The sequence below is a fragment of the Petaurus breviceps genome, unplaced genomic scaffold, assembly GCF_028583685.1.
Source record: "Petaurus breviceps papuanus isolate PSGF00001 unplaced genomic scaffold, PetGlider_PUasm1.0 84, whole genome shotgun sequence".
Taxonomy (NCBI): Eukaryota; Metazoa; Chordata; class Mammalia; order Diprotodontia; family Petauridae; genus Petaurus; species Petaurus breviceps.
This window is the reverse complement of record NW_027186645.1, coordinates 178,838-206,239: the sequence shown is the minus strand read 5'-3', so window position 1 is coordinate 206,239 and position 27,402 is coordinate 178,838. Positions and strand designations below refer to the sequence as shown.

The 27,402-nt window shown below is 39.3% G+C and overlaps 1 protein-coding gene across 1 annotated transcript in view; it reads left to right on the top strand.

The window, feature by feature from the left end:
- Window positions 1–1,860: 1,860 nt before the first annotated feature.
- The window catches only part of PUS7 (pseudouridine synthase 7), a 56,447-nt gene continuing 30,905 nt past the window's right edge, over window positions 1,861–27,402 (top strand). Inside the window, exons 1-6 of the mRNA XM_069106966.1 lie at window positions 1,861–2,131; window positions 9,837–10,275; window positions 12,424–12,508; window positions 12,636–12,737; window positions 19,418–19,562; window positions 25,991–26,102. Of these exons, the coding sequence (XP_068963067.1) occupies window positions 1,936–2,131; window positions 9,837–10,275; window positions 12,424–12,508; window positions 12,636–12,737; window positions 19,418–19,562; window positions 25,991–26,102 (1,079 nt within the window). The 5' untranslated portion in view covers window positions 1,861–1,935. The remainder of the gene's footprint in view (window positions 2,132–9,836; window positions 10,276–12,423; window positions 12,509–12,635; window positions 12,738–19,417; window positions 19,563–25,990; window positions 26,103–27,402) is intronic.

The following is a 27,402-nucleotide window of genomic DNA, read 5'->3' as shown; positions in this document are numbered from 1 at the left end:
GCTGCTATAAATATTTTTGTACATGGGGGTCCTCCCTCCTGTTTTTTATGATCTTTTTGGGATACAGACCTAGAAGTGGTATTGCTGGGTCAAAGGGTACCCTGACTATAGTTTGCAGTCACTTCTCAACCTGCTCCCCTGTTTTCATAGATTTAAAGTTTTAAAGGGCCTGAGTGATAGTATAGTCCAGCCCACTTATTTTAGATGAGAAAACCAAAGCCAGGAAGGTTAAATAATAACTTGCCTAAGGTCACACAAGTTAAGTAACATATAACTAGAATTTGAATTCAGGTCCTTTTGGCTCCAAACATACTGCAATCTATCTCATTGTGACATTATCTATGAATCAACAATAGCCCTAGGAAAAGTGCTATGATACCCGTGTTTTAATCTTAATAAAACTGGAGCTGTGACATTCTCCTCCCTTGTAGTATTAGAGACAAAAACTACTTTTAATTTTAATTAGTTGCCCTTTCCTTTCTCAAGTGTGAATAATTTAGGTATTAATCAACTGAAGAATCCCTGCAAGTAATGCAACAGCTAGAAAATTAAGGGTAATAAATCCTTGTTTGGTTTTGAAATGAGAACAATAATCAGACCTGGGCCTAACAGTGCCATACACATATTTGCAGTCAGTCAATAGTCAGTTTGCAGAATTGAATTTAAAATCTGACCATCCATGGCTTTGAGAAAATGTGTGTTTCTTGAAAAATATGGGATGATGGAGGAATTCATATTTTTAAAAATGTCTCTCTACACACTGTTCAGTGCTGAGCACTGAGTCTAGACCTGCCACAAATGTGCTTCTGACAAAAGCCCTACTTGGTATGGCTGTTTTATCTGTTAAGAAGGGTGGAAACATGGAAGAATCCACCTCTTGTCCCTATGATATATAAAGGAATTACATCTTCAATATAAGTAATAACAGGATTAGTTTTAAAAATTAAAACAAATTTTTCTTTTCAGATCCACAATCTTGCCCCCCTTTTCCCATTCCATTTAAACACAATCCCCATTACAGTAAATATTTTTTATTATTGAATAAATTCTCACTTCCAGCGCGGTGTGGAGGAGGTAAGACTAAAGGTTCATAATTCAGTTGCAATACACTTCGTCAATGCCCCCAAGTAGCTTAATAAGTCCTGGGGAGCTTCCCTGGAGACTCATAGAGCTTAAACCACTAGCCTCGCCGGGATCGCGCAGCTGGGTTTGAACCTGGGTTTCCCTTAACAGCTCCCAAAAGTCTAGCCAGTTGCCCCCTCGCCGGGGCTACTGCAAGAGTCGCAGCAGCCCCTTAGAAATTATCCGACTTTTTCCCATTCCACCGCGATGCCCGCTGAGTCAGGCTGCCTCGGCTACTTATCTCTGCATAAATTCCCATTACCCTTCCATTACTATTATATGAGGTCACTGGATGATCAGTTGTAATGAACTGTTTTGACTTCGTTACCAGAGACCTCCCGTGAGATGGGGGTCCTCTGTAAACATATGTAATGCACATGTCATGTAAAGCCGAAAGAGAGAAAATAATTATGACTAATAAAGAGCTAGCATTAATATGGTGCTTTTAGGTACGTTTGGAAGCATTTTACAGATGCTCTCGGGTTTGGCTTGCTTTGGTGGGGGAGGGGAGGCCTTCCAGCCACGCTCGCACAAGTGCAAGGTCTCGGGCGGGCCGGTCCGCCGGGGGCTCGGGGCCGGCCTCGGTGTGTCCGGGCTATCCCGACGCGCGCTCTGGGCCAGAAGCCGCCTGTGCCGTTCAAGCCCGGGCGCGAGCAGAGCCGCCGGCGCGGAGGAGCGGGGCCGTGCCCTGCGCAGGGTCCGCCTCCTCGGCGCGTCGCTTGCGCCGCCGCACGTGTGCGAGCTCAGGCGGCAGGCTTGGTGTCCGTCGGGGAGGGGGGGAGGTGCAGACGGCGACGGCGGCGGCGCTAGTAGATGTTCTGCGCCCTCGGCCGCCGGCTCCTGCGGTCCTGCTTCGCCGCTCCTCCCGGCCTCAGGCGGCGCTTCCTCCGCCTCTCCGGGCCCCCAGGAAGGGCTCGGGCCTCAGCCGGCGCGCTTCCCGAGTCTCTCTCCTCGCACCGGCCTTCGGGCCGCAGCCCCCGAGCCCAGAGCCCCGGGCCCGCGCCGTCTGGTGAGTAGGCTCTACGCGCGCCGCCGGCTCCGGCTCCTCGGCCTGTTTGCCTCCATTAGCTATTATGTCGGCGGGAGCGTGTCCTGAGTCATTCCGGCACCTCCCCACCCTCCTCTGGGCTTTCCTCTCGGCTTTGGGGTCCGCCCGCCCCGCCCTTCTCTGGGCTCGGCCCGGTGCGTGCCTCCCCACGCACCCCTCTCTCTTGCCTGACAGCTCGGCCCGGTCCTTCCCCCTTCCATGTGCTTGGCAGGAGACTGCTGGCGCTTCCTGGAAACATTCTTATGTTATTATTTGCAGAAATAAATATGGACAAGGAAGGAATTGTGGTGGGGGCACGTCGTTGCTCCGTCTTTGGGGAGCGGGGTGCATCGCCGAATGGTTTCTGAATCCGCCCGAGAAAAAAGCATCGATCAGAAATGAAAACGGATTATGTCCCTCTAATGGGAAGCCCAGGTTGGGGTCGGACCAGGAGTCCAGAAGGCCCAGTTCAAATGTGACCTCTGACTCATATTAGCCTTGTGGCCCTGGACAGGTCACTTAACGGTGTCTTAACAGGTCTGCTTTTCCTTATCTGTAAATGGGGTTGATAATAACACCCACCTCCCGAGTCGTTGTGAGGACAAAATGAGGTGTTTGCAACTATATGAGTGCTAACTATTAGTCCTGTGTTCCAAAGCCCTGACTTGGCATCTCTCCTTTGAAAAGGATTTGAGCAGTCTTTTGAATCTCTTGGCAGGAGCACCCACTCCTGAATGGTTATGTTTAGGCCTTGAGGCTGGCAGTCAGTAAATAATCAGGATTTTTAGGACCTTATTTCCCTAAGTATTCCTTAAACGGTTTCGGTTTCCAAACTTTCCTGTTTCTTCAAGTGTCAGGTGAAATGCGCAAAATGAGGAAGAGCTTTTTAACTGTTAAAAGCAATGTAAAAGTGGAATAGGTTTTCCCCTCTAGATTAGCAGTTTCATCGAAGTGAATTCACTAAAGGTGATTAAGGGCAGCTAGCTGGCACAGTGGATAGAGCACTGCATAGATAGATAAGAAGACTCATATTCTTAAATTCAAATCCAGCCTCAGACACTTAATATCTGTGTGACCCTGGATGAGTCACTTCACCCTACTTGCCGCAGTTGCTTCCTGTGTAAAATGAGCTGGAGAAGGAAATGGCAAACTACTCCGGTATTTGCCAAGAAAAACCCAAATGAGATCAGAACAAGTCGAACACCACTGAACACCAACAACAGAAAGGTGATTAGAGAAGACTTGACAAGCCTCTAGTCAATAATTCTATAGAAAGTACATGCTCTAGATGGGAGTTGGACAAGATGCTTTCTGTCCTTCCAACTCTCAAGATTCTGTGATTCTGTGAACTGTGTGTGATTTACTTTTTTTAAAGAAATTAATTTTTTTCCATCAACAGACATTATTTCCTCTTTCCCACTTCCTCCTCATTAAAAAAAGAAAGAAAAACAATAGATATAGCCTAATTTACTATTTACCACTGTGCAGGAGGAATACATGGATAAAGTTACATAGTGTTGGTAATAGAATTGTATGGTTTAGTCTTCTAATTGGACTCAGGCCTGAAGTGTATAGGAATGGATCTGGGAATCTGATCTATGTGTATGCTGAGCTGCCATAGGGTAATCACCAGTATGTTGGAAGTCAAGGTACTTTAACATACTCTGAGTAACCAGGTGACACTTGGCGTGTGACCTTGTTACCCCTACTTTTGCTTCATGACCAAACATTTATCTTCTGGATGAATGGAGGATATACTTTAATGGAGCTGTAGGTATTCCCTCCTAATGAAGATCGCCACTCATCCTTGACCTGTCTGTCCTGGAGACCTCTTGTCCATATCCTGTAAATCCTCTGTAACTTTTGGGTGACCTTCTGATAGATCTCTTCACTTTTACATGGATAGTAATAAAGAATACATGGGCTGTTCACTAGTATATTACTCATTCTTACTCTCTAGGTAGCACATTTGTCCTTTTCCAATTTCCAGTATATACACATGTATGTGAATATATGTATTTATGTACATATATAATATGCATCTTATTTCTGTTTTCATGCTTCTTTGTTGGTAACATGTTGCAGCATATTCATAAATGCTGTGTGTCACCTTTTAGTCCTTTGGGCACCGTGTAGCTTTAGTCCTTGGGAGAATGTGATATTTAATTACTGAGGGTGATATAGCATCTCCAGATGAATATTGATGTTAAAAAAAGAGTGTTTCAGAAAGAAGGTTAGGGTCTTTAAAAAGCATTGCATAGTTTTTCTAAGGTAATCCAGGTGGTTTTCCTTTTAGTCAATTTTTGACCCAAGTCATTGTCCATCAGGAATATCTGTTTAAAATACACATCTTGATAATATGAACTATTCATCTAACTGCATGTCACTGTTCATCCTTCCTTCTCAAAGATGACCAATGACCTCAGGAGGGTGATGTCTTGACTTGCAAGTGAATTGGATTTAAGTGAGGCAGAACTGTGAAAAGTCATCAGCCTCACTCTCCAGTGGCAAGACATATAGGTCAGGTTGACTGGTGAGTTCTGGATTTGGAGTCAGAGAACCTGAGCTATTGCTCTAGTTCACCTTTGTGACCCTAGTCAAGTTTCTTAACCTCTCTGTTCCTCTTTCTTCTTTGTCATCCTCATTATCATATTAATGAATGAATAAAAAATTTTTTAAGCTTGGTATATGCAGAGCCCTGTTCTAAACCATGGAGACACAAATAGAAAATAATAGTTGTCCTGTGACCTTGGGCAAGTCACTTAACCCTAATTGCCCTCCGAAAAAAAAGCAAAAAAAAAAAAAGATCATTTTGGGGCAGCTAGGTGGCGCAGTTAGTAGAGGACCAGCCCTGGAGTCAGGAGGACCTGAGTTCAAATTTGGCCTCAGACACTTAACACAAAAACTAGCCGTGTGACCTTGGGCAAGTTACTTAACCCCAATTGCCCTCCAAAAAGTAAAAAATAATAATAATAATACAGTGGCTGCCCTCTGGGAGTTCTTCTAATGGGGGAGAGAACATATATGGAAGGTTTCACCTAAAAATAAGATAGAAAATCCCTTGGTCCATAGGTTGCAGCAGCAAAATACTTCTTAAAAGTCACTTTCACTGATAAAATCATATCTGTAAATGAGGTTGTTGGATGAGATGACACCTAAGGATAGTTCTAGTTCAGAATCTATGAGCCTGTAATTTCTCAATGTCCTCCCAGTTGTCACACTAGGGGCTTTTTGTCCCAAAAATCTTTGTGTAGTTGTCAATGATGGAGAAGAGTTTGTTAGACTAGAATCTATGTCCTTTTTTCATGTTTGTTGTCTTCCTTCTAGTTTCATCTTTAAATACCATTTAAATGCTCTTACTCCGATGGGCTTCATGCCAAGCTTTCTGTAAATTTGTATTTTCTCTCTGCTGTTTTTAGATGTTTTAGGAGGCAGTAGTGCTCATAATCTTACACTATCTTCTCAGTCAGTCGGCAATTAATTCCCTACTGTGTACCAGGCATTATGCTAAATGCTGAAAATATAAAGACGAAAGTGAAAGAAATAATCCTACCCTCAGGGAGCTTACATTCTATCCTCTGTAAAATCTTAGAAATGAATTTATATTCTAAAACCATTGTTATCTTTGTCTGTCATTTCTCTTCACCTGGCAAGGAGATCACATCTTTTCTGACTGAGGTAGTTTCTAGACTCTTTTGGTTTCCTTATTATGGCAATTGATTTATATAAGTGAATTTCCTTAGGGAATAGTCATAGTTTATGTCATTGTTCTTTTGTGCATTTTATATCAAGTCTAGCTGAAGTTACCTGGATTGAATGCATATTCAATGCAATTCATATCTCATTTTTATTCTATTTTGATATTGGTTCTAACCTCTGTTCTAACAATTTAGTGGTCTGACTGAACTTTCACAAGATGATTTGAAAATAACAGATATCAGTAAACAGTCATTTTCTGAATATTAAGTATCACTTTCACTTTTTTATGGTGTTATTTGGTACTCACCATGTGTCAGTGCCTCTTGACTCTTCCTTAAGAAAATAGTAAAAAAAAAAAAAAAAGAAAGAAAGAAAAAGAAAATATTCATTCAGGGCAGCTTGGTGGTGCACTGGCCCTGGAATCAGGAGGACCTGAGTTCAAATGTGTTCTCAGACACTTGACACACTTACTAGCTGTGTGACCCTGTCATTTTACCCCAATAACCCTAATTGCCTTAGCTTCCCCCCTACAAAAAAAAAAGAAAATATTCATACTTATATAGGTCTTAGAGGACATGGGTTCAAGTCTCACTCCAACACTTTTTATTTGTGTGACCTTAGGGAATCTCTTTGGGCCTCTTCTCCTGTAAAATGAGAAAGTTTAATGAGATGGTTTCTTTTTTTCCCACTTAATAGCAGTTTATTTTTTTCCATTTACATTGTAAAGATAGTTTTCAACATTCACTTTTTTTTTTTTTTTGCTTTTTTGGAGGGGGGAAGGCAGGGCAGTTGGGGTTAAGTGACTTGCCCAAGGGTCACAGGGCTAGTAAGTGTTAAGTGTCTGAGGCTGGATTTAAACTCAGCTCCTCCTGATTCCAGGGCTGGTGCTCTATTCACTGCACCATCTAGCCACCCCATCAACATTCACTTTTATAAGATTTTGAGTTCCAATTTTTTTTCTCCCTTCATCTCCCCTTCGCAAGATGGCAAGCAATTTGATATAGTCTATACATGTACAGTCATATTAAACTGATTTCCACATTAGTCATGCTGTGAAAGAAGAATCAGAATGACAGGAAAAAAAACACAAAAAAGAGAAAATAGTATGCTTCAATCTGCATTCAGACTCCATAGTTCTTTCTCTGGCAGTGTATGGCATTTTCTATCATGAGCCTTTTGGAATTGTCTTAGATTGAGAAGAGCTAGATCTGTCAAAGTTGGTCATCCCACAATGTTGCTGTTACTGTGTACAGTGTTCTCCTTGTTCAGCCCACTTCACTCAGCATCAGTTCATGTAAGTCTTTCCGAGTTTTTCTGAAATCTGCCTGCTCATCATTTCTTGTAGCACAATAGTATTCCATTATATTCACATGCCACAGCTTGTCACAAGATGGTTTCTAAGGTTCCTTTCCACTCCAGATCTATAATTCTGTGATCCTAGGTTAAAGGCCTTTTTCTTTTTTTAAAGACTGGACCCATGATTTTATTCTCATAGGGAAATCTCAATAAGGCAACTTCCTCTCCCTGCTCATACTTGCTTTGCCACTTAGCCTTAGGAAGCAGTGGATTGGACTTGAAATCTCTGAGACCTCAGTTCAGACCCTAGACACTAATTTTCAGGACCCTCGGGGCACTGAGAAGTTACTTGCTCAGAGTCACACAGCCAATATGTGTCAGAAGTAAGACTGTAGCCTACATATTCTTGACTCCAGGATCAGTTTTCTCCACAGCAAGCTGCCTCTCAGATGTGGGTCTAGAAGTCTTTAGCCCCATACTCTGTTTCTTACTGATGAACTATGCTTTCAGCATATTTTTTTACTACACCATACCCACCTTTGCATCAAATTGACCAAGTATTAAAGTATATGTTGGCTTAATTTAGAAGGTCTTACTGAGTTCTTTCTGGAATTTCTCTACCTCCTTATTCTCAGCAACAGATATGGTCTACAAGCTACAGTTTTCTTGTGGTGGTCTTTTTTTGCAAATGTTAACCAGGAACATTGCGATTTGAAGTGACCATGTCTTACGAAATGTTTCTTATTGCCTGTGGATACATGATAAAACCAACTCTTTTATTTGCCTCTTCAAGGAAAACCTGTGAATCATCCCTCCAACTTTCTTTAGTCTTTCTTTTATTATAACATCAAGAGAGATGTATGTTGAAGATTTGGTTACTGAACAAGAACCTCACATTTAGAGTACAAGAAGCTAAGTTAATGTTGATAGATATAATGTGAAAATGAAGTGATGCGTAGCAAAACTTTCCCTCCTTCTTTGCCACTTGACTACTGTGGGCCATTTTGCATAGGACTAAGGGCTATTTTGTATTTTGTTTTGATTTGATTTTCCATGGCCAAAGAATTTGTCAAGTGGGCTAACCAACTGATAAAGTCTCATTGGACCTGCTGTTGACCTTAGAAAATAGAATCTCTTTCCCCGAACTATACCTTGAACCCTTTCCTCAACCTGAAAGAGTTTTTGCTCCACTTAGAGGTCACCTTCAAGAACCTGAGGTCAGTGTAACAGGTCAGAAGAGAAGGAGGAACACTTTGTGGAGATACGAGTACAATACTAAGAAATAAATACTAGTGGCTTATTTTAGTATTGTTTTCATTGAACAGGCAGTAGACTAGCTAGGGCCATGTAAAACCCATGTGTGATTCCTGGGAGGAGGATGTATCAGTGATTGCAGATTTAGAACTACAAAGAACCTTAGAAGCCATCTAGTCCAATCTTTCTTTTTAAAGGTGGTTAAATTGAATCCAGAGAGAGAAATCACATCTCCCTGGTAACCCAGGCAGTAAGAGACAGAAGCAGGATTTGAGCTCAGGTCCTCTGACTCCAAAGTGCTCTTTCCATAGTCATTTATTTAGCACCTACTCTGTGCCCGACACTATGCTGAGTGCTAGGGATACAGATAAGAAAAAAGATGGTTCCTGCCCTTGAGGAGCTTAGAATCTAGGGGGGCAAGACGGTACCTTAAGGGAAGCTGGAAATTGGGTGGGTGTGGGAAGGCCACTAGAGGCTACCCTGAACTTGGGGTATGATGTTTCCAAGCAGAGCAGCTGGTAGAAAATGAAGAGTTGACTGTCCAGTTCTGGTAAAGGAACACATGTTTAGCTTCTGGGTGTGTGGGGCACAATCAAATTGTACAGTTTATTTGGCTACAATCATTCAGACTCTAGCACTAATCAGAGTTTGTGCTAGGTGAACAGATGAAAACAATACCTTTTTAAAAACCTTCTCCTTCTCTCTCTCCAGAAAAGCTGTTTGTATGCTTTTTACCAAGAACAAAAAGGAAAGGAAGAGAAAAACAGCCTCGACTGAGACAGCATCTCTAGCATACGTCCCTCTCTGTCCTTTCACACAGGTCCTCATCATCTCTCCTCTGGGCTAGTGAAATAGCTTCCTAAGAGGTCTCTCTCCCTCTACTCTCCCCACTACAATCCATCTTCCAGCACCTACCAAAGTGACTTCCTAAAGCACAGTTCTGACTGTATCATTCTCCTACTCAGTAAACTTCAGTGACTCCCTATTGTTTCTAGGACAGATTACAAACTATTTGAAATTCTTTACAGCCTGCCACAAGCCTGCTTTTTCAGACCTATTGCAGATTACTTTTTCACAAACCAGCCTGTTTGCTGTTCTCCATACATAATATTCCATCTCCCATCCACATGCCTTTGCACAGACTTGCCCCCATATTTGGAATGAAAACTTCTCACGTGAGAGAATAGCCTAGTTTTATTCAGAATTCAGCTCAAGTGCCACCTTTCTCTAAAATTTGTATCTAATTTTCTATGTGCATTTTTCCTGTATAGAATATGACCTTTTTGAGGACAGGGACTACTTTGTTGTTATTGTAACTGAAGCTCCTATTATGATGCCTGGTACATAGTAGCTTCTTAAGACATGCTGATTGAATTGAATTGAAGCATATCTCCTAAAATATTTATCTTTTTTCTTATTCTCTTTCCCTTCTCCAAAGACTACCTTAGATGCTCTTTTGGGACCTTAAAAATGGAGACAGTGGAAGTGACTGGAGTATCTATGAAACGTTCTCTTTCCATTGATGAAAATGATCTGGCCCAAGCTGATGAAGCTAAAAGACAGAAGGTCTTGGAATGCTGTTTGGCCAAAGATCAAGGGACTCTGGATAATGCTTGTGTCCTGAGCAATGAGACTGTGACCACAGAGACAGAAACCACAACTATGAGAGAAGGTAGGAACAACCTTGAGGCCCAGATTGTGGAAGAAGAGGAGGAGGAAGATGGACTTTTGGAAGAGGAAGAGGAGGAGGAGGAGGAGGAGGAGGAGGATGGAGAGAGCTTTGCTGATATGATGAAGCATGGACTCACCGAGGTTGATGTTGGCATCACAAAGTTTGTGAGTTCTCATCAAGGCTTCTCAGGAATCTTAAAGGAGAGGTATCTTCATTTTTTATATAGTTTATTTGTAAAGGCTGTGTGCAGAGCTGAAATTCATCTCTGAAGCACTCTGTTTCTGTTTAATGTGACAGTTTTAAGATTGAAATGTTTGAACATTTTTGGAGGAGGGAAAGAGAGAAGTCAGCCAGTCTGTACTGTAGAATATTAGTTAAGGAAATGGTATTTTGTTAGTTGGATTTAATTAGGATCTCCCATTTCTAAATAGCCAGCCCTAGTTTCTCCCCTGTGTTCCAATCTCATATCACCAACTGTTGTTTGTATGTCTGTTGGATATTTTAATCTGGATTACCCTGTCGGCATCTCAGTCTCAAAATGTCCAAAACAAAACTCATGATCTTTCCCACCAAATGTACCCCATCCTTATAATTTCCTTATTTTTTGTCAAGGGCACCATTGTCCTTCCAGTTACCTAGGTCTGCAACCTCAGTGGCATCCTTGGTTGTTCCCTCTCCCTTAACCCACATATCTACATTTGGCCAAATCTTGACATTTCAGCCTCTGTAACTCTGTCTCATATGCCCCTGTCTCTCCACCCATGTAACCACCACCCTAATTTAATCTGGTTCCTATGTAAATTCCAATGGTTCTTTGTTACTGCTAGGATTAATTGTAAACTCCTCTGGCACATTTAAACTTTCACTAACCTGGACCCAAATTATCTTTCCAATCTAGTCATACATTATTCCCCTTCATATACCCTGTGGCCCTATTAAACTGAATTTTTTGCTGTTCCTCGTATGTGACACTCTCATTGAAATGGTAAACCAAGCCATTATAGTGGCAAGCCAGGCCTTTGTACCGGCTTTCATGCCTAGAACAGATTGCCTTACTTCTGCTTCTTAGAATCCCTAGTTCCTTCAAGACTTAACTCAAGGGGTGGCCAGGTAGCACAGTGAGTAAGAGCACTGACCCCAGAGTCGGGATGACCTGGGATCGAATCCGGGCTCAGATACTTAGCACCCACCCAGAAACACCTGGCCGTGTAACTTTGAGCAAGTTACTTAACCCCAATTGCTTTAGAAAAAAAAAAAGACTTAACCCAAGTGTTATCACCCCTTCAACCCACTCAAACCCCAGTCCCCCAGCTGCTTGTACCCTCAGTTCTTATATCGTCTTGTTTCTGTGTGTACCTGTCTATTCGTGATAGTATTTAAGCCCCTGGAGTTCCTTCTTTGTATGCCCAGTTCTTAGTATGGTTCTTGGCACATAGTGAGTGCTTAGTAAGTGCTTTTTGATTGCTTGCTTGGTGGCTTCGTTTACATGCTCTGGGTTGTTCTGTCAAGTAGAAGTCCTGTTACAAACTACGTAATTTGTAATTAATATGCAAATACTGCTGCTGATAATTTCTGTAATAATTTATTTTATTAAATAGGTTAAAGTTTTCTTCTGGAATTTTATAACTGCATTTCTTTAGCTCCTCTTGTCCCATGTTTTCACAGAGAATACTGAGGCAAATTTCAGCCTGTTGGAATTTTTTTTCCTTTTTGATTGGGATCTTTCATTTAATTGTTCTTAGAGAATTCTGGGTGTGAAAATTCTTTACATGAATTCAACTCAGTAATGAATATGTAGCTTTGTAGCTTTAGAAGGTTGACTATGGCACTAAAAGTTTATGGCTTGCCCAAGATCCCAGAGCTGATGGGTGTCAGAGGCAAAGACTCAAATGAACTCAGGTTTCCCGACTCCAAGACTGGACCTGTGGCCATTACTCCTAGCTACACTACTTCTTGTTGAAATTATTGTGATTTTTTCAAAAAAAGAGTGACCTAAATTAATATAGTTTTACTCTATTTCACCTTTTATTTAATGCTGATTCTTACTTGTATAGGCCAGGAAAAAAATCATGAACTGTTGTTTTTGTACTTCTCTGCAGAATTACCTTAAAAGTCCACAAAACCTCTCTGTTAAGTATGGTGCCAGGCTCATACCTTACACAAGACAGCATTCATTAAAAAACAACACCACTATCATAATAATGATTCCTTGTAGCTTAATAATGAAGGTGGGGAAAAAATGAACAGTTTTAGCCTGTTCAAGGCTTTTATTGACATTCTTAACTGCTTGCAAGTGCAATCTTGACATTTAATGAAAAATTGAATGCTTATTTACCTATTTTCTTTTTATTAGATACTCCGACTTCATTGTTCACGAAATAGGGAAAGATGGCCGTATAAGCTATTTGGATAACTTATCTGTGCCCGTGGATGATGAGGTAGCTGTAGAATTCTTTAATAAAGTTACCGATTTCAATAAGATCATGTTATTTTCCTGTTTGGAATTCTGTTTGTGAGTACTGTTTTTTTTTTTTAATTTATCTTTTATTTTTGGTCATTTTAAAGGATTCTTCTGACGATGTATTTACAGTTCTGACAGAAGAAAATAAGCAGCGTTTGGAAGAACTTCAGCTTTTTAAGAATAAAGAAACTAGTGTAGCTCTTGAGGTAAGTAACAGAAAAAAATGTGAAAAAGTTTACCATTGTTTTTGTATTATCTTTTTGGCGTAGAATGTGATTAGGGCTCCATTGAGTTTAATATAGCTAACATAAATCATGTTATTTGTAAATCATCAGCATAACCACTTTACAATGAAGCATCATTGGAATTTCTGGCAGTTTCTCTTTATGAATATGTTTTGGCCCTCAGTGGTATAGTGAATAGAGCTTTGGTCTAGAACTCAGAAAGACCTGAGTTCAGATGTGAACTTAGACACTAACTGGGAAAGTTACTTAACCTCTTTCTGTCCAGCTACCTCATCTGTAAAATGGGGATAATTATTATAGCACTATTTCCCAAGGTTGTTGTGAGGATCAAGTGAGATAATATTTGTGAAGACATGGTGCCTGGCACATAGTAGGCTTTTAATAAATGCTTGTGTTCCTCCCACACCCTTTTTTTTTTTTGCTTTTTGGAGGGGGGAAGTCAGTGCAATTGGGGTTAAGTGACTTGCCCAAGGTCACACAGCTAGTAAATGTTAACTGTCTGAGGCTGGATTTGCACTCAGGTCCTCCTGACTCCAGGGCTGGAGCTCTATTCACTGTGCCCCCTAGCTGCCCCTCCTCCCACACCCTTAAATCCAGAATCATTGTGAAGATAAAATGAGATATTTGTAAATTGATTTACAAATTGTAAAGTACTCATGTAAATGCTAGCTATTTTCAAATGTTTATGTGAGTGTTAAAGTTACTTTATGTTCACCTTGAAATTTTAAGGACATTCCTTGATTTGAAAACAAAACAAAAATCTTTGACCCTTTGGACTTATTTCCTTTTAGATTCCTTAAATGTTCTTTGGGGCAGCTAAATGGTTCAGTGAATAGAGGGCCAGGCCTGAAGTTAGGAAGATTCATCTTCCTAAGTTCAAATTTTCTAACAGTTTCTACCAAGCTAGAAAGGCCTCAGGTCTGGGCTCAGGGACAGGCTGTGTTGGTGGTTTCAGCCTTCATTTGGCCAGTGCATGGTGAATTTGTTTTCAGCCGTGGAGACTTAAGAAAACAGCATGCTTTGGGGTGTGGCTCCTCCTCACCTTGTTTCCCTCCCTCCCTTTATTTCTAAATGACTGAAAACATTGAGTCCTGGAATTCTCAGATTATCTACAAGCATTGATTAACCTATTGGTAAAGTTAGTGTGCAATCTATTCAGCAACTGGTGAATGGATACAATGAATTTAAGTGGAGGGCACCTCGAGATGGAAGACCCAGTGTCGGTCCCAGAGGGGTGACTTTTTTGCCCAGTATTACAGAGCTAATAAGTAGGAGTGCTGAGTGTTGGTGCCTGAGCCCAGGTCTTTTTACTGTTGCCTTGTACACCACACTTCCATTACTGGATATACTGAACCATAGCCACATTGACATTCTTGCTAAAAATAAAACAAGATTTTATTTTTGATATCAAATAAAATATAGAAATATAAAATAATACAAATATATGTATTTTTTTAATATATGTATTTGGGTTGTTTTTTGTTTTGTTTTGTTTTGGCTTTTGGGGGGGGCAGACAGGGCAATTGTGGTTAAGTGACTTGCCCAAGGTCACACTGCTAGTAAGTGTTACATGTCTGAGGCCAGATTTGAACTCAGGTCCTCCTGACTCCAGGGCTGGTGCTCTATTCACTGCACCATCTAGCCACCCCCTATAGTATGTATTTCGTGGGACAGTTGGTAATATTATCTCAGAGGGCTAATGGCGTGTATTACCAAACACTCTGTCATGAAAATGGTAACTTCCATGCCAACAGATGTTGCAGAAGATGAAAATGGAGAAATTTTTTGAAGGATTTAATGAAGTTCCGTAAACTCGGTCAATATACACCTTTGTACCTAGTGACTTCAGTGTGCAGGTAGGGTACAAGGTAAAAGAGTGAACTTTCTAGAAAGAGATATGCTTTAGGATCAAGAACTTAGACTGAAGGCCTATAGGTAATTCAGAGGCTGCCTCCTTCATTCATGCCTTTGTGATATGTCTGTTTCCTTCAAGGACAGAATCAGAAGTTAATGGACATAGTGAACACAGAAAATGAAATTGATTTTATCCTTGTGTCCCAGAGTTGAGTACAGTCTGTGTTTAGTTTTAAATGGTTAGAGCAAAGGTCAAAATCAGTAACAAATTAGAAGAATATATTTGAGAAGAGATTGTGCTTGAAGAGAGCTGTTTTTAGTCTGGTCTATTCAGACAAGGTGTCAACTCTGAAAGTGCAAGTGGAGGAATAGACAGAAATAAAAATGTTAACCTAATCACTTCTTAGAAATTTTTAACCGAGGCGCGGCATAAAGCTGGCATCAAAGCTAGGAAGACCCAGTTCAAGTCTCGCCTGTGACACACCCTGGCTTTGTGACCCTGGACAAATTGCTTAACCTCTCAGTGCGCTGGGGTGATTTTCTAAGTCTGTGATTTACAGTGGAGGTACTGACCTGCAGTGAGATAGTTGCCTCACTTGGGAATTCCCTCTACCGATAAAATCACAGGTCCCTGTCTCCATCCCTTTTCACCAGTGGAAAATAGTTACCATGGAGAAATCTAAAACAGCATCAGCCAGCAAATATGATTTCTTTGCTAAACTGAGAAACATAGCAGCCACTGGTAGCAGTTTAGAGTACTTGTGCAAAATATTATAGCCGAGAAAGATGGAAGGTTATGAGCAGCATTGCTTTGGAAACAATTAAAACAGATAGAAGTGAAAACAAGCCTACAGAGAGCCTGGCGTGAGACCTAGCTGAGCCAGAGCAACCCATGAGCATTTATAGCTCAAATGGCAGGAAGTAAAACAAGTCTGCCAGTGTTTCTATAGTGATCTGTTCTCATTGGTGACGATAATGAGATTAGCATTTTTCATCCTTGCCACCTAAGCATGTCATAGACTGTGAGCAAAAACTGGAATGGTGTTTAAAATCATGGTGCAATGGAAGGAGAACTGAGTTCAAATTCTGGCTCTGCTGCTTGCTATACTTACATGAGGCATCTGGGTGGAGTGGTGAATGAGGCACCAGGCTTGGGGTCAGTTCTTTTATTGTTCTTATTGGGTTGTTTCAGTCGTGTCTGACCCTTTGTGACCCCATTTGAGGTTTTATTGGCAAAGTGGTTTGCCATTTCTTTCTCCAGCTCATTTTACAATTAAGGAAACTGAGACAAACAGAGGTTAAGTGACTTGCCCAGGGTCACACAGTTTGAGACTGAATTTGAACTCAGATCTTCTTGACTTGGAGCAGGCCTGGTGCTCCTTCCACTGAGCCACTTAGCTGCCTGGCGTCAAGAATGCCTGAGTTCAAGTCCAGCTTTAAGACACTTAGTAACTGTGTGACCCCCGGCAAGTCACTTAACCCTGTTTGCCTCAGTTTCCTCATATGTAAAATGGGCATAATAACACCTACCTCTCAGGGTTGTTGTGAGAATCAAGTGAGATAATAATTGTCAAACACTTATCTTGGTGTCCAGCACATAGCAGATGCTCTGTAAATGTTAGTTATTATTATATGACCTTTGGGCACTTAACTTTTCTGTTACTTCTCCTTCCTCATCTATAAAAATGAAGTCGTTGTAGTAGGTGATCTCTTAGGTTCCTTTCAGATCTAAGTCTTTGATCTTAAAATGAAGTTAGGAATAGCTAGACCTGGCCAAATAAATACATATGAAATGTGTGCTGGGGGTGGGATGTGTGTGTGTGTGTGTGTGTGTGTGTGTGTGTGTGTGTGTATTTTTTGAAAATTTATTTGTTTTTAGTTTTCGGCATTCACTTCCTCACGTTTTTGAGTTTTAAATTTTCTCTCCCTCCCTCTTCTCCCACCTCCCCAAGGTGGCGTGCCGTGTGATATAGGTTCTACATATGCATTCATGTTGAACATCTTTTCACATTAGAGGACTTAGGACCAATTAGGAGGAGCCATGAGAAAGGAGAAACAAAACAAAACAACAAAAGAGTGAATAGTGTGCTTCCGTCTGCACTCAGACTCTGTCGTTCTTTCTCTGAATGTGGTCAGCATTTTCCATCATGGATCTTGTGGAGGTGTCTCAGAACCTTGCATTGCTGAGAAGAGCCAAGTCTGTGAGAGTTCGTTAGAAAGTACAATGCTGCCCTTGCTGTGTACAATGTTCTCCTGGTTTTCTGAACTCCACATCAGTTCGTACAAGTCTTTCCAGGTTTTTCTGAAGTCCACCTGCTCCTCGTTTCTTATGGAACAGTAGTATTCCTTTACATTCATATACCACAGCTTGTTCAGACATTCCCCAATGGATGGGCATGGGATATAATTTTAAAGGCATCCAGGGACCAGTTTGCAAGATATCTCAAAAAGGGGGAGAATTCAGATATTGGAGAAAGCGAGTCATATAATTTAGAAACAGAAGTCTCTTCTTGAAGTTCTATAGTCCAACTGCCTCGTCTTTTTGCATTTGGGAAGTGCTCATGCATGGCAGTTTAACCAAAAAGAATGACTTGGAAGACATCTGGAACTGTTTGCCCATTTCACTGCTTTTTAAATTTTGTAATGACTTTTAAAAATACATTTTATTGAAGCTTTTTGTCTCTAACATCAAGGAAAAGAATGTGTAAAAGCATTTTGCAAACCTTTTAATTGCTGTGTAAATATTAGCTGATATTTATATTGTTATTTTATTTTTATATATTTATGTAGAGGCAGCTAGATGGCTCAGTGGTTACAGCACTGGGCCTGGAATCGGGAATACCCGAGTTTAAATCCAGCTTCAGACTCTTATTAGCTGTATGACCTTGGGCAAGTCACTTAACCTCTACCTCAGTTTCCTTTACTGTAAATTGGGGATAATAATAGTACCTACCTCTTAGGGTTGCTGTGAGGCTCAAATGAGATGACATTTTTAAAGCACTTAGCACAGTGCCTGATACATACTACACACTATAAATGCAAGCTATTATAATCATCATCATCATCAAATCTTCTGAATGCTATTTTCAGCTAAAGTTATATTAATTTAGAATTCAGTGCTTCTTAAACTGTGGGTCTGGAAAAATCTGGCAAGAGTAAAAGGTTTCTGAACATGCAGTGACCAAAAATTAATTAAAAATCAAAGGTAATGAATCCAGGGTATTTCTGGCAGTGCTTGGCTGTGTTGCATCATGCAGCTTCACACTTTGCACCGTCCATGCCCTCAGGCCATACAGTGTCAATGAATGTTGCCCAAACTGAAAAGGGGTTAAGAGTGGAAAAAGTTTAAGAAGCCCTGAGATCAAACCTTGGAATACTACAAACCCTTTTCAATAAAATCCTTAGTTGTTTGGAAGAAATTTGCCTTGCTGTTCACGCAAGAAAAAAAGTATATAACAAAAACATTGCATCAGCTCTTCCTTGAACTATTTTGTATAATTTCCTAATTGGCCTACCAGACTCCACTATTTCCCCACTCCCAGCAGCTGCCAAAATGACATTCATAGAGCACACGCCTCTTATCATGCTCCTTCCCTACTTACAAAGCTCCCAATCACTCCCTTTTGCTTCTAGTAAAAATATGAATTCTTCTGCTTGGCATTCAGTGTCCCTTTCCAGACTTACCCCAGTGCTTAGCACATTGCCCGGCACGCACTAGCCACTTAATTAAGATTGGTTGCTTAATGGGCTCTTGCTTCCATTTCTAGGCTTCTCCATTATTCCTCTTCATTTGACCTGCCAGTCAAACTGGCTGTCTTGTTCTTCCTTATGTAACGTTCCATCTTCCATCTCTATCTCCCATGCCTGGAATGTATGTTCTCTTCACCTCTGCCTCTTAAAATCCTTATCTTCTTTCAAATATAAGCTCACATGCCAATTCCAAATGAAGCCTTTCCCCAAACCCCTTAGTGACTATTGTCTCCCCCCTCCAAAAATTGCATGTATTATATAGTGTATATTTCCTTGACCATATATATGTTGTTTCCTCCCAACAGAATGTAAACTTCTTGATGATAGTGACTTTCTTTTTTTGTCTTTTTTCTTTTGTCTTCCCATTTCTTAGCTGTGTGACTATGGGCAAATCACTTAACCTGTCTGCCTTAGTTTCCTCATATGGAAAATGGGGATGATAATATCATCTGTCTTTCAGGGTTATTATAGTATCAAATGAAATAATATTTGTAAAGTACTTAGCACAGTGCTTGGAACATTGTAGGTGCTATCTAAATGTTAGCTATCTATATTATTATTATTATTACAAATGCTATGTTATTATATTATTAGTATTTTGAACACTTCCAGTTTGGGTGGAAAGTTCATTAAAATATGAGGATGATAATAGGTTGCATTTATGCAGTATCTGCTGTTATTCTAGGTGTTTAAGAAATTCTTATTTTGTCACTTCATCACTCAGAACATGAAATGTGTACTTCCCATTTCTGGCCTGAATTTGCAGTTGAAAACAGAAATTGGAATCATGTCTAAAGAACATGAGTATTTGCTATGATGCCTTCTTTTCCGCTTTACTACTGCCTTTGCACTTTATAACTGCAGGATGTGTGTGTGTGTGTGTGTGTGTGTGTGTGTGTGTGTGTGTGTGTTCATGGCCGGTCATCTGTCATTTCTTTAATTCATTACAATCCTAAAACAAGAGTATAGGTTTAAATAAAAATATTAAACTATCAAGGAAAAAAAGAAATTCTTATAGATTAATATTTTTGTTGTAGGTTTTTGAAGACACCAAAGAGAAAAGAACTATTATACATCAAGCAGTGAAATCTTTGTTTCCCGGATTAGAGACAAAAACAGAGGAAAGAGATGGAAAAAAATATATCGTGGCTTACCATGCAGCTGGAAAAAAGGCTTTGGCAAGTAAGTGAGTGTGTGATTGTGTGTGTGTATGTTCAACCTTGACACTTAAGTTTTCCAGGGAAGGGGCGATTGATACTTGTTCATTTTTCATTCATCTGTATGACTATTTAATTTTTATTCAGTGAATGATATTCAAGATGTCAGTCCTTCGGAGAAGGTGACTATTGTCCTGTAGGAGGCACAGCATTGTGTGGATTGTTACTCAGAGTCAGAATGCTAGAAATAAATGATCTTCTTTGCCAAGATCCTTGTCTTTTTGGACAAAGAATTTATAAAATTCTTAGTATTTTCTAGAATAATTTTTGGTAAATATAATCTGAAGAGGGTTGGGCATCAGTCTATTAAGAAAATGCCTTCTTGGGCAGGGAGGGAGAGAAGAGAAAAAAAAGAACAAAGTAGAAAGTGCATGGCAGAGAATAAAAGATAACTTAAAAGGAAGCAAAGAAAAGATAGGTAGCTCTGAACGCAATGCATAGTATTTATTATACAGGCTTTCTTGAAATGAAAATTTGTTCTTATATATTTTGAATCTCCTTTTACATAAAAAAGTAGGAGGGGTGTTTCTCTGTACTAAGGGAATTCATGTGAAAGTGATAAACTGTCTTAGCACAAGATAATGTGTATTAAAAGGAGGTAATGAAATAATGTGCTGAGAAAATGAAATATGTGTCTGGTGAAAAAAAAAAGACAAATGTTGACTTTTCTCCTGTCCATAAGCAAATTGTTTAGATAGTATTTTGAGAAATTTCTGGATCAAAATGAGACATTTTAGATATTTTTTTTAAGAGATAGATCTAAAATTGAGGTTAGTTCATTGTATTTTTAGTCAATAGCACCCTTCTCCAGTAATAAAATTAGAAAAAGGTATCAGTAAGGGGCGGCTAGGTGACGCAGTGAATAGAGCACTGGCCCTGGAGTCAGGAGTACCTGAGTTCAAATTCGGCCTCAGACACTTAACAGGGAAAAAAAAACAAAAGTATCAATAAAGGGTGTCTTAGTCTAACTGTTAAAGCACCAAGAAAAAAAACCTATCAAACCCTTGGTATTTTTATGATTGTTTCTTAGAAATGAGCATTTCCTTAGGAAAGTATATCTAGTCTTGAATTGTGCTACATGTAACTGTCATTGCACCTTTTTTACCCATTTCCTTTGCTTAAGTCAAATTAATTTTCTCTCCATTCCCTTTGTATTTCTTCTGCCTTTCATGCATTTCCAGAAGTTCTTACATAACCCATAGCTTTGTTTTTTGTTTCATTTCATAGTATCTTTTAATCTAGAGCTGGTAGAGACCTCAGAAGTCATCTGGTCCAGTCCTCTCATTTTACAGATGAGGAAACTGAGGGCCAAGAAATTTAAGTGGCTTGACCATGGATGGTCATATAGGTAATAAGTATCAGTGGATGGATTTGAACCATGGTCTTTTAACTCCAAATCCATCTCTTCATTTCACAGAGAATCACAGAATTATTTCATAGTTGGAAGGGACTTTGGTGGCTGTCTAGTCCAACTAGTACTCCCAACAAATCACTGCTTTTTACCATAGCTAATTAGTGGTCACACCAAATAATTGAACAATTCATATCCATTATTCCTCAGCAGCATCTCTTGCCTCTGTCCTTTTTTTAATCCCTCTGCCACTCCCCGAGTACAGGTTCTGATTTTCTTTCATTCAAAATGTTATGTCTTACACGTCTAGGAACAGAAAAGCAGTGCTATCAGAAGGTAGTAGAAACTAGTAACACAAGATTGGATATCATACCATATGTGTAATAGAAGCAGAAATATGGGGGTAGTAAAAGCTGGTTAGCAGTAGGCTTGTGGTCATAATAGATTTACAAATGGCAGTACCTCCATAACCCCAAAGGCGGGGGGGATAACCCTGTACATTTTCAGTGACATTTTAATGAGTGCTTAACTTAGTGCCTGGTACATAGTAGGCCCCCATGTAAATATTTTTCACCTTACTGTCCCCCTTCTTTTTTTTGCAAAACTAAGTAAGCCTTTACTATGGTCCCAGAACTGCACTTATTTCTAAGTCCTGAAAAATTCAACAAAAAACTAAAGCATTTTCTGTCCATATAAATACATTACTTAGTAAATCTGTAGTATATATTATCTCTAAGAAAAACTAATTTTAAATAGAGCTGCTGTGTCCTGAACAACAAGAAGTATGCAGAGTTCAGTTAATAATAACCTATAGTATTATTTTGTATGTGCTTAGAAAGCACTCTGATACCCATACCTCTCCAACACAAGTACAAGGATCACTCCTATTTTACACATGAGGAAACTGGAATTTAGACAGGTTAAGTGACAGTGTACGTCTTGAAAGTCCAAGCTAGGGGCTTGAACTCAGATTAGCTTTTAGGTCATTCATTAATTATTCTTTTTATGCCATACTGTCTAATGGATCCCAAAGGGTGCCCTTAATGTAGAAGAGGTGTCATAGAAATTTCCCTAAAACCCTGGGGAAAATTTTTTTATTTGCTTGAACTTTGGTCTTGAAATCAGGGAGAACTGGGTTCAAGTCCCACCTGATATATAGTGTTTGTATTTAACCTCCCAGTGTTCAAAGCGATTCTCTAATACTTCAAGTTGATGAGGAGGTGCAGACCCCGAATTGACAGAGGGCCTTTTTGTACCTGAGAACCCCTACCGTGTTTCCCCGATAATAAGACACTGTCTTATTTTTTTTTGGACAGAAAAACACCAGAGGGCTTATTTTCAGGGGAGGGCTTATTTTAATGAACATTGACAGCAATTTTAATAAACAGGTAAATGTGAACAAAAAAATGTACCTTTATTTAATAAGCAAATAACTGGGGAAGAACAGGATGACGCGCTCACTGCTGCAGCTCAGAGCATGGCGTGTGTTTCACGGGGGGAGGGGAATGGTGCATACAGAGGGTACCGTAATGTAGCGTGTGTAGGGCTTATTTTCGGGGGAGGGCTTATTTTAGAGGAATCTTACACAGTAAGGGGAGGGCTTATTTTCAGGATAGGTCTTATTATCTGGGAAAACACAGTATGAATGAAATGAAATCATGGGACTGTCACATTCCCATACCTCTTTCTTGAATTGAGAACAGAGGCAGCTAGATGGCGCCATAGTTCACAGAGTACTGGGCCTAGGGTCAGGAAGGCTTGAATTCCAAATGCTAGGGTGGTGATGTTGGGCAAGTCATTTAATTCCCTTTTGGCCTCAGTTTCCTCATCTGTAAAGTGGGCATAAGAACCTTACCTCCCAGGGTTGTTGTATGACAAGCAAATGAGATAATAATTGTAAAGGGCTTAGCACAGTACCCTGGCACATAGTAAGTGTTATGCACTAGCAATTCTTAGTTACCAATATAAAATAATTAAGCAAATAGTAATAATAATTTATTCTTGGATTTAGAAATTCCTTGTCACTTTTAGAAGGAGGTATTGGAATGTCATGAAGACAAAATGCATATTAAGTATATTTCTTAACTCTAAATAACTTGAAGTTATTAGATTAAATTCCTACACAATTTTATAAAGTTTAATTTCTATATATAGTATTTATTTCGACTATGATGCCTGTGTAGCAAGCACCCCAGCGTCCCCAGGGTGGCTGCCAACACAGGTTCTTAGATCTGCTTTGCTAAAGGAAAGCAACTCAAAATGGGTTAACAAGCTTACTTTAATCAGTCAAGTATCTATATTGTTTACCTAGTTCAGGGGAAAAAGGTCATCACCCCGAACTTCAGAGTATACAGACAGAATTATCAAGACAGAGAAACAGATCAAGTAGACAGGTTTCCAAACTGTCCAACCATTACATCTATACCAAATCAACATCTGGGTTTTTCAAAGCTGGGGGGCTCTCAACAACGGCTTCCCAGAGTCTCATCTGATCAAATCATATAACACTTCTCAAAGTGAGTCCCAAAACAAAGCCTCAAATCAGGGTTTATATAGCCTTCTCCTGGCTCAGAGAATGTAACCACCCTCTTGACCCACTGCCCAATCACACAGCATCAAGGTGTGGACACTCCTGAAAACCAGGCCTCCTGCCACAGGCTCCATGTGACCACATTCAGCCTATTAGGAGGCGGAATATATTTTCAAATCAAGGAAGGTTCTCAGAGTCTTTAAGCCTATCAAAGGGCCTAGGGGCAGGGAAGATCTTTAAGTTTGCATTTCCATTACATTAATTAGAGCATGCAGGTGTATAAATGAAAACTTAAATCCCAATAGGTTAATTTTCTTTTGACATATATAGTATTATCTCTTGGTTCTCCCTTTGTATTCATTCCTTACAGCTAAGTGGAAATGTAGAATTTCTAGGGAAGAGACCATTCAATTAAATTTCAGGAATTCTCCTCACTGATCACTTTAAAAATTGATAATTATATGATAATTATTTGCAAGAAAGCAAAACTATGGATCATTTTATTTTATTTTACATCTTAAACTTTTTACTGTAGCTTAGGAAGAGTTCCTTGTTTTTGTGGCCAGGAACACACGCACCCTCAAGTACACACAAGCTTTTTGTGAAGGGTTTGAGTGTCAATAAGCTACTGAGGCCCAATTTATTTTGTCCTCAGGGAGGTTTGTTATGCCTGTAATTTATTTCGCCCCACACACATTTACTGTTGCCGCTGCTGTGTTATTGCATTGCATTGTGGTCTGACGTGCTATCACTACCACTGCTAGGTGCTGCAGAAATCTACATCCAAACATAACTTTTGCATGTTCACCTCTAAAGCACTTTAATATGTCTGTAAATTAAATGTTGCTCTCTTATGCTCTTTTTGCTGTGCGTTTGGACAGAGGTCAGAACCGCCACAGGTAAGAGATGTTGGCATTCCATGCAGATAAAATGAAATGCCAATGATTCTCATGCACAGATCTGCTGGCTAGAAAGCTAATAAAAAGCAGAGAAATTTCTTCTTCAGTAACATTAAGTCAGAAGGAAAAGACTAAGACAATGTTTCTATCTCAGATTTTCAGAGGGATTTTTGGGTTGGGGAGGGATTGGGAAGAGAAAGCTTTGGAGGAGAACCCAGACCAGGAACTAATATTGAAGAGTGGCAGACCTGTAGAAAAATGTTCTTAAATACTTCTCAATAAGGCAACATTTCATGCTGGTATTACTATATTCATGTAGTTGCTTTTAGTTAATAAATCCCTTCATTTAATTTCTAGGGTAGTATTCAGGACATTTATTTGATAATTCCTGTGTTCCTGATTTCTCAGCTAAAACCACAAGTCTGTAAGAATTTGTTTCTTTGGCAGAATAGTTTTTATAACTTTAGCAAACAGAAGCATCTGACTTTTGGAAGAACACAAATCTATAACAACATGCAAATGAGTGACATTTTTAAGAATAACCATTAGTAAGTGATTATTTACTTTACATCCTTTTACATTTTTCCTGATTCCTCTGGGAACATAGATAATAAAATATTACATAAGACCAATGTATATTATACAACATTTGTTATATATAGGTGTAGCCTGTTCATTGGTTGATTTTTTCCAGACTTCAGTATACCTTTTCTGTACTGTTGAAATTTCGGCTTTGAGGCACAGCTCAAACCAGAACCTGTAAATATTTAATCCTAGATCTTAAGATGGGTTTAAACGTAGCTTAATACAGTTTTATTGCTTGAGTGTTTCAAAAACTGGGCTCTAGCAGTTCATGAAATGTATGTCACTCTGGTAAGAAAAAATGTCTTGAACATTTAGAGCAGCAGCTCCTGAAAGTGTATTTAGACATGTTTCATTCTCAGCCTTTCTTTTTCTCCAGAAATGGTAAACAGACCTCATGTGCCAAAAAGATTTCTCTGTGAGGTCCAGATTGACATACAGCATATCTATCTGGTAATGGTGTTAAACTTTTGAAAGGGAAGGAGATGTCTTTTAAAAAGCCAGTATTACATCATTTTTGAATTATTTCTTTTGTTATTACAAAGTATAAGACTTAATTGAGCCCTTGTGAAAATACACAGACCAGTGGATGTTAGGAAAGCCTGTTGTTACATATTCCATCTTAACTGTGGCTTCCTATGGAACTGAGGGTGTTAGTACTCAGATGCCAGAAACACTTTGTATAAAGTGACTCTCCCAGAATTTATGCTGCCTCTAAAAGTACCCTGCAGATGGAGGTCACTGATCATTTTAGAGACCTCTTCCCAGCACTCGTATTTCATAGCATTTATGGCAAGTTAAGTGATTGTCCAAAGCCACTAAACAATCCTTTGAAGATCCCAGGAGATCAGTTTAAACTATAACCAACAGCCTATGTTAGCTGGCTATTTAGATCTATTTCTTACTTCCAAGATTCAGGAGCAAGTAATTGAGCATTCATAGTATCATAAAAAAAAAAAGAAAACTCAAAGCAATAGTGCCTGTCCATGCTATGGTTAAATATGTTTATTTTTGTTTGTTTGCTTTTAAAGATCCAAGAAAACATTCTTGGCCAAAATCTAGGGGAAGTTACTGCCACTTTGTATTATACAAGGAAAACAAGGACACCATGGATGCTATTAATGTACTTTCCAAATTTTTGAGGTTAGTTTTTTTTTTAATCTAGTTCTTATCTACTGTCAAAATGTGCATAATTTTAAATTAAGCTGACGTTATGAAGGGGATATGTTGGGGCAGTCCGATAATAGATAATAGAAAAATCATTTCTCTTTTGATTTGGAATGAAAACTTAGCTTTTTGAACAGTACATTCACATCTATATCATTGAGGTATAATAGAAAAAAAAGAGCACTGACTTTGGAGTTGGAGGACCTGGGTTCAGATCCTATTCTGACTCTAACTACATTTGTGAGTTTGGGGAAGTCACTTAACTTCCACCAGATACCCAGAGATGTTAAATGACTTGCCCAAGGTCATATAGTTTGTAGTAGATGCCATATATTTGATATAAAAACTCTCTCAGAAAATGGATAATCTACTAAGCATTACCATACCACTTATGATATGAATTAACCTTACCCCCCCCAAAAAAAATCTCTATTTAGATGACTCACATTGTAGAAATTTAATTTCTTAAACTCTCAAATTTTTTGCTGATAACATTCTTGAAAAAATTAAAATTCATTCTTACCTAGAAGCAATGTTATAGCATAATTTTTTTTTTAAAGCAATTGGGGTTAAGTAACTTGCCCAAGGTTACATGGCCAGTTATTCTGTGTGGGTATTAAGTATCTGAGTCTGGAACCGATCCGGTGCTCTTACTCACTGCGCCACCTAGCCTCCCCTATAGCATAATTTAAAAACATTCTTTAAAGAAATAAAGAATGATTTTAATAATTGGAAGGATAGTCATTGTTCCTGGTTGAGCTTTGTCAGTATAATTAAAAAGATGCTACAGCTAATTTACAGATTTAGTGCCAGCCATTGAGCTACTAAGGGAATACTTTTTTCCTTTTTTATTTAGTATTTTATTTTTCGCCAGTTACATGTAAAAACAATTTTAAACATTAATTTTTAAAACTTTGAATTCCAAATTCTCTCCCTTCCTCCCTTCCCACTTCCCCTCATTGAGGAGGCAAACAATTCAATATAGATTATACATGTGTAGTCATGCAAAACATGTCCATAATAGTCATGTTGTGAAAGAAAACATAGACAAAAAAAAACTCAAGAAAAAGAAAGTTAAAAAAAAGTACGCTTCAATCTGTATACAGACACCATCAGTTCTTTCTCTGGGGATGGATAAAATTTTTCATCATAATTCCTTCAGAGTCTTGGATCATTGTATTGCACAAAACAGCTAAGTCATTCACAGACAATCATCTTATAATATTGCTATTACTTTGTACACAGTACATTTCACTTTGTATCAGCCCATGCAAGT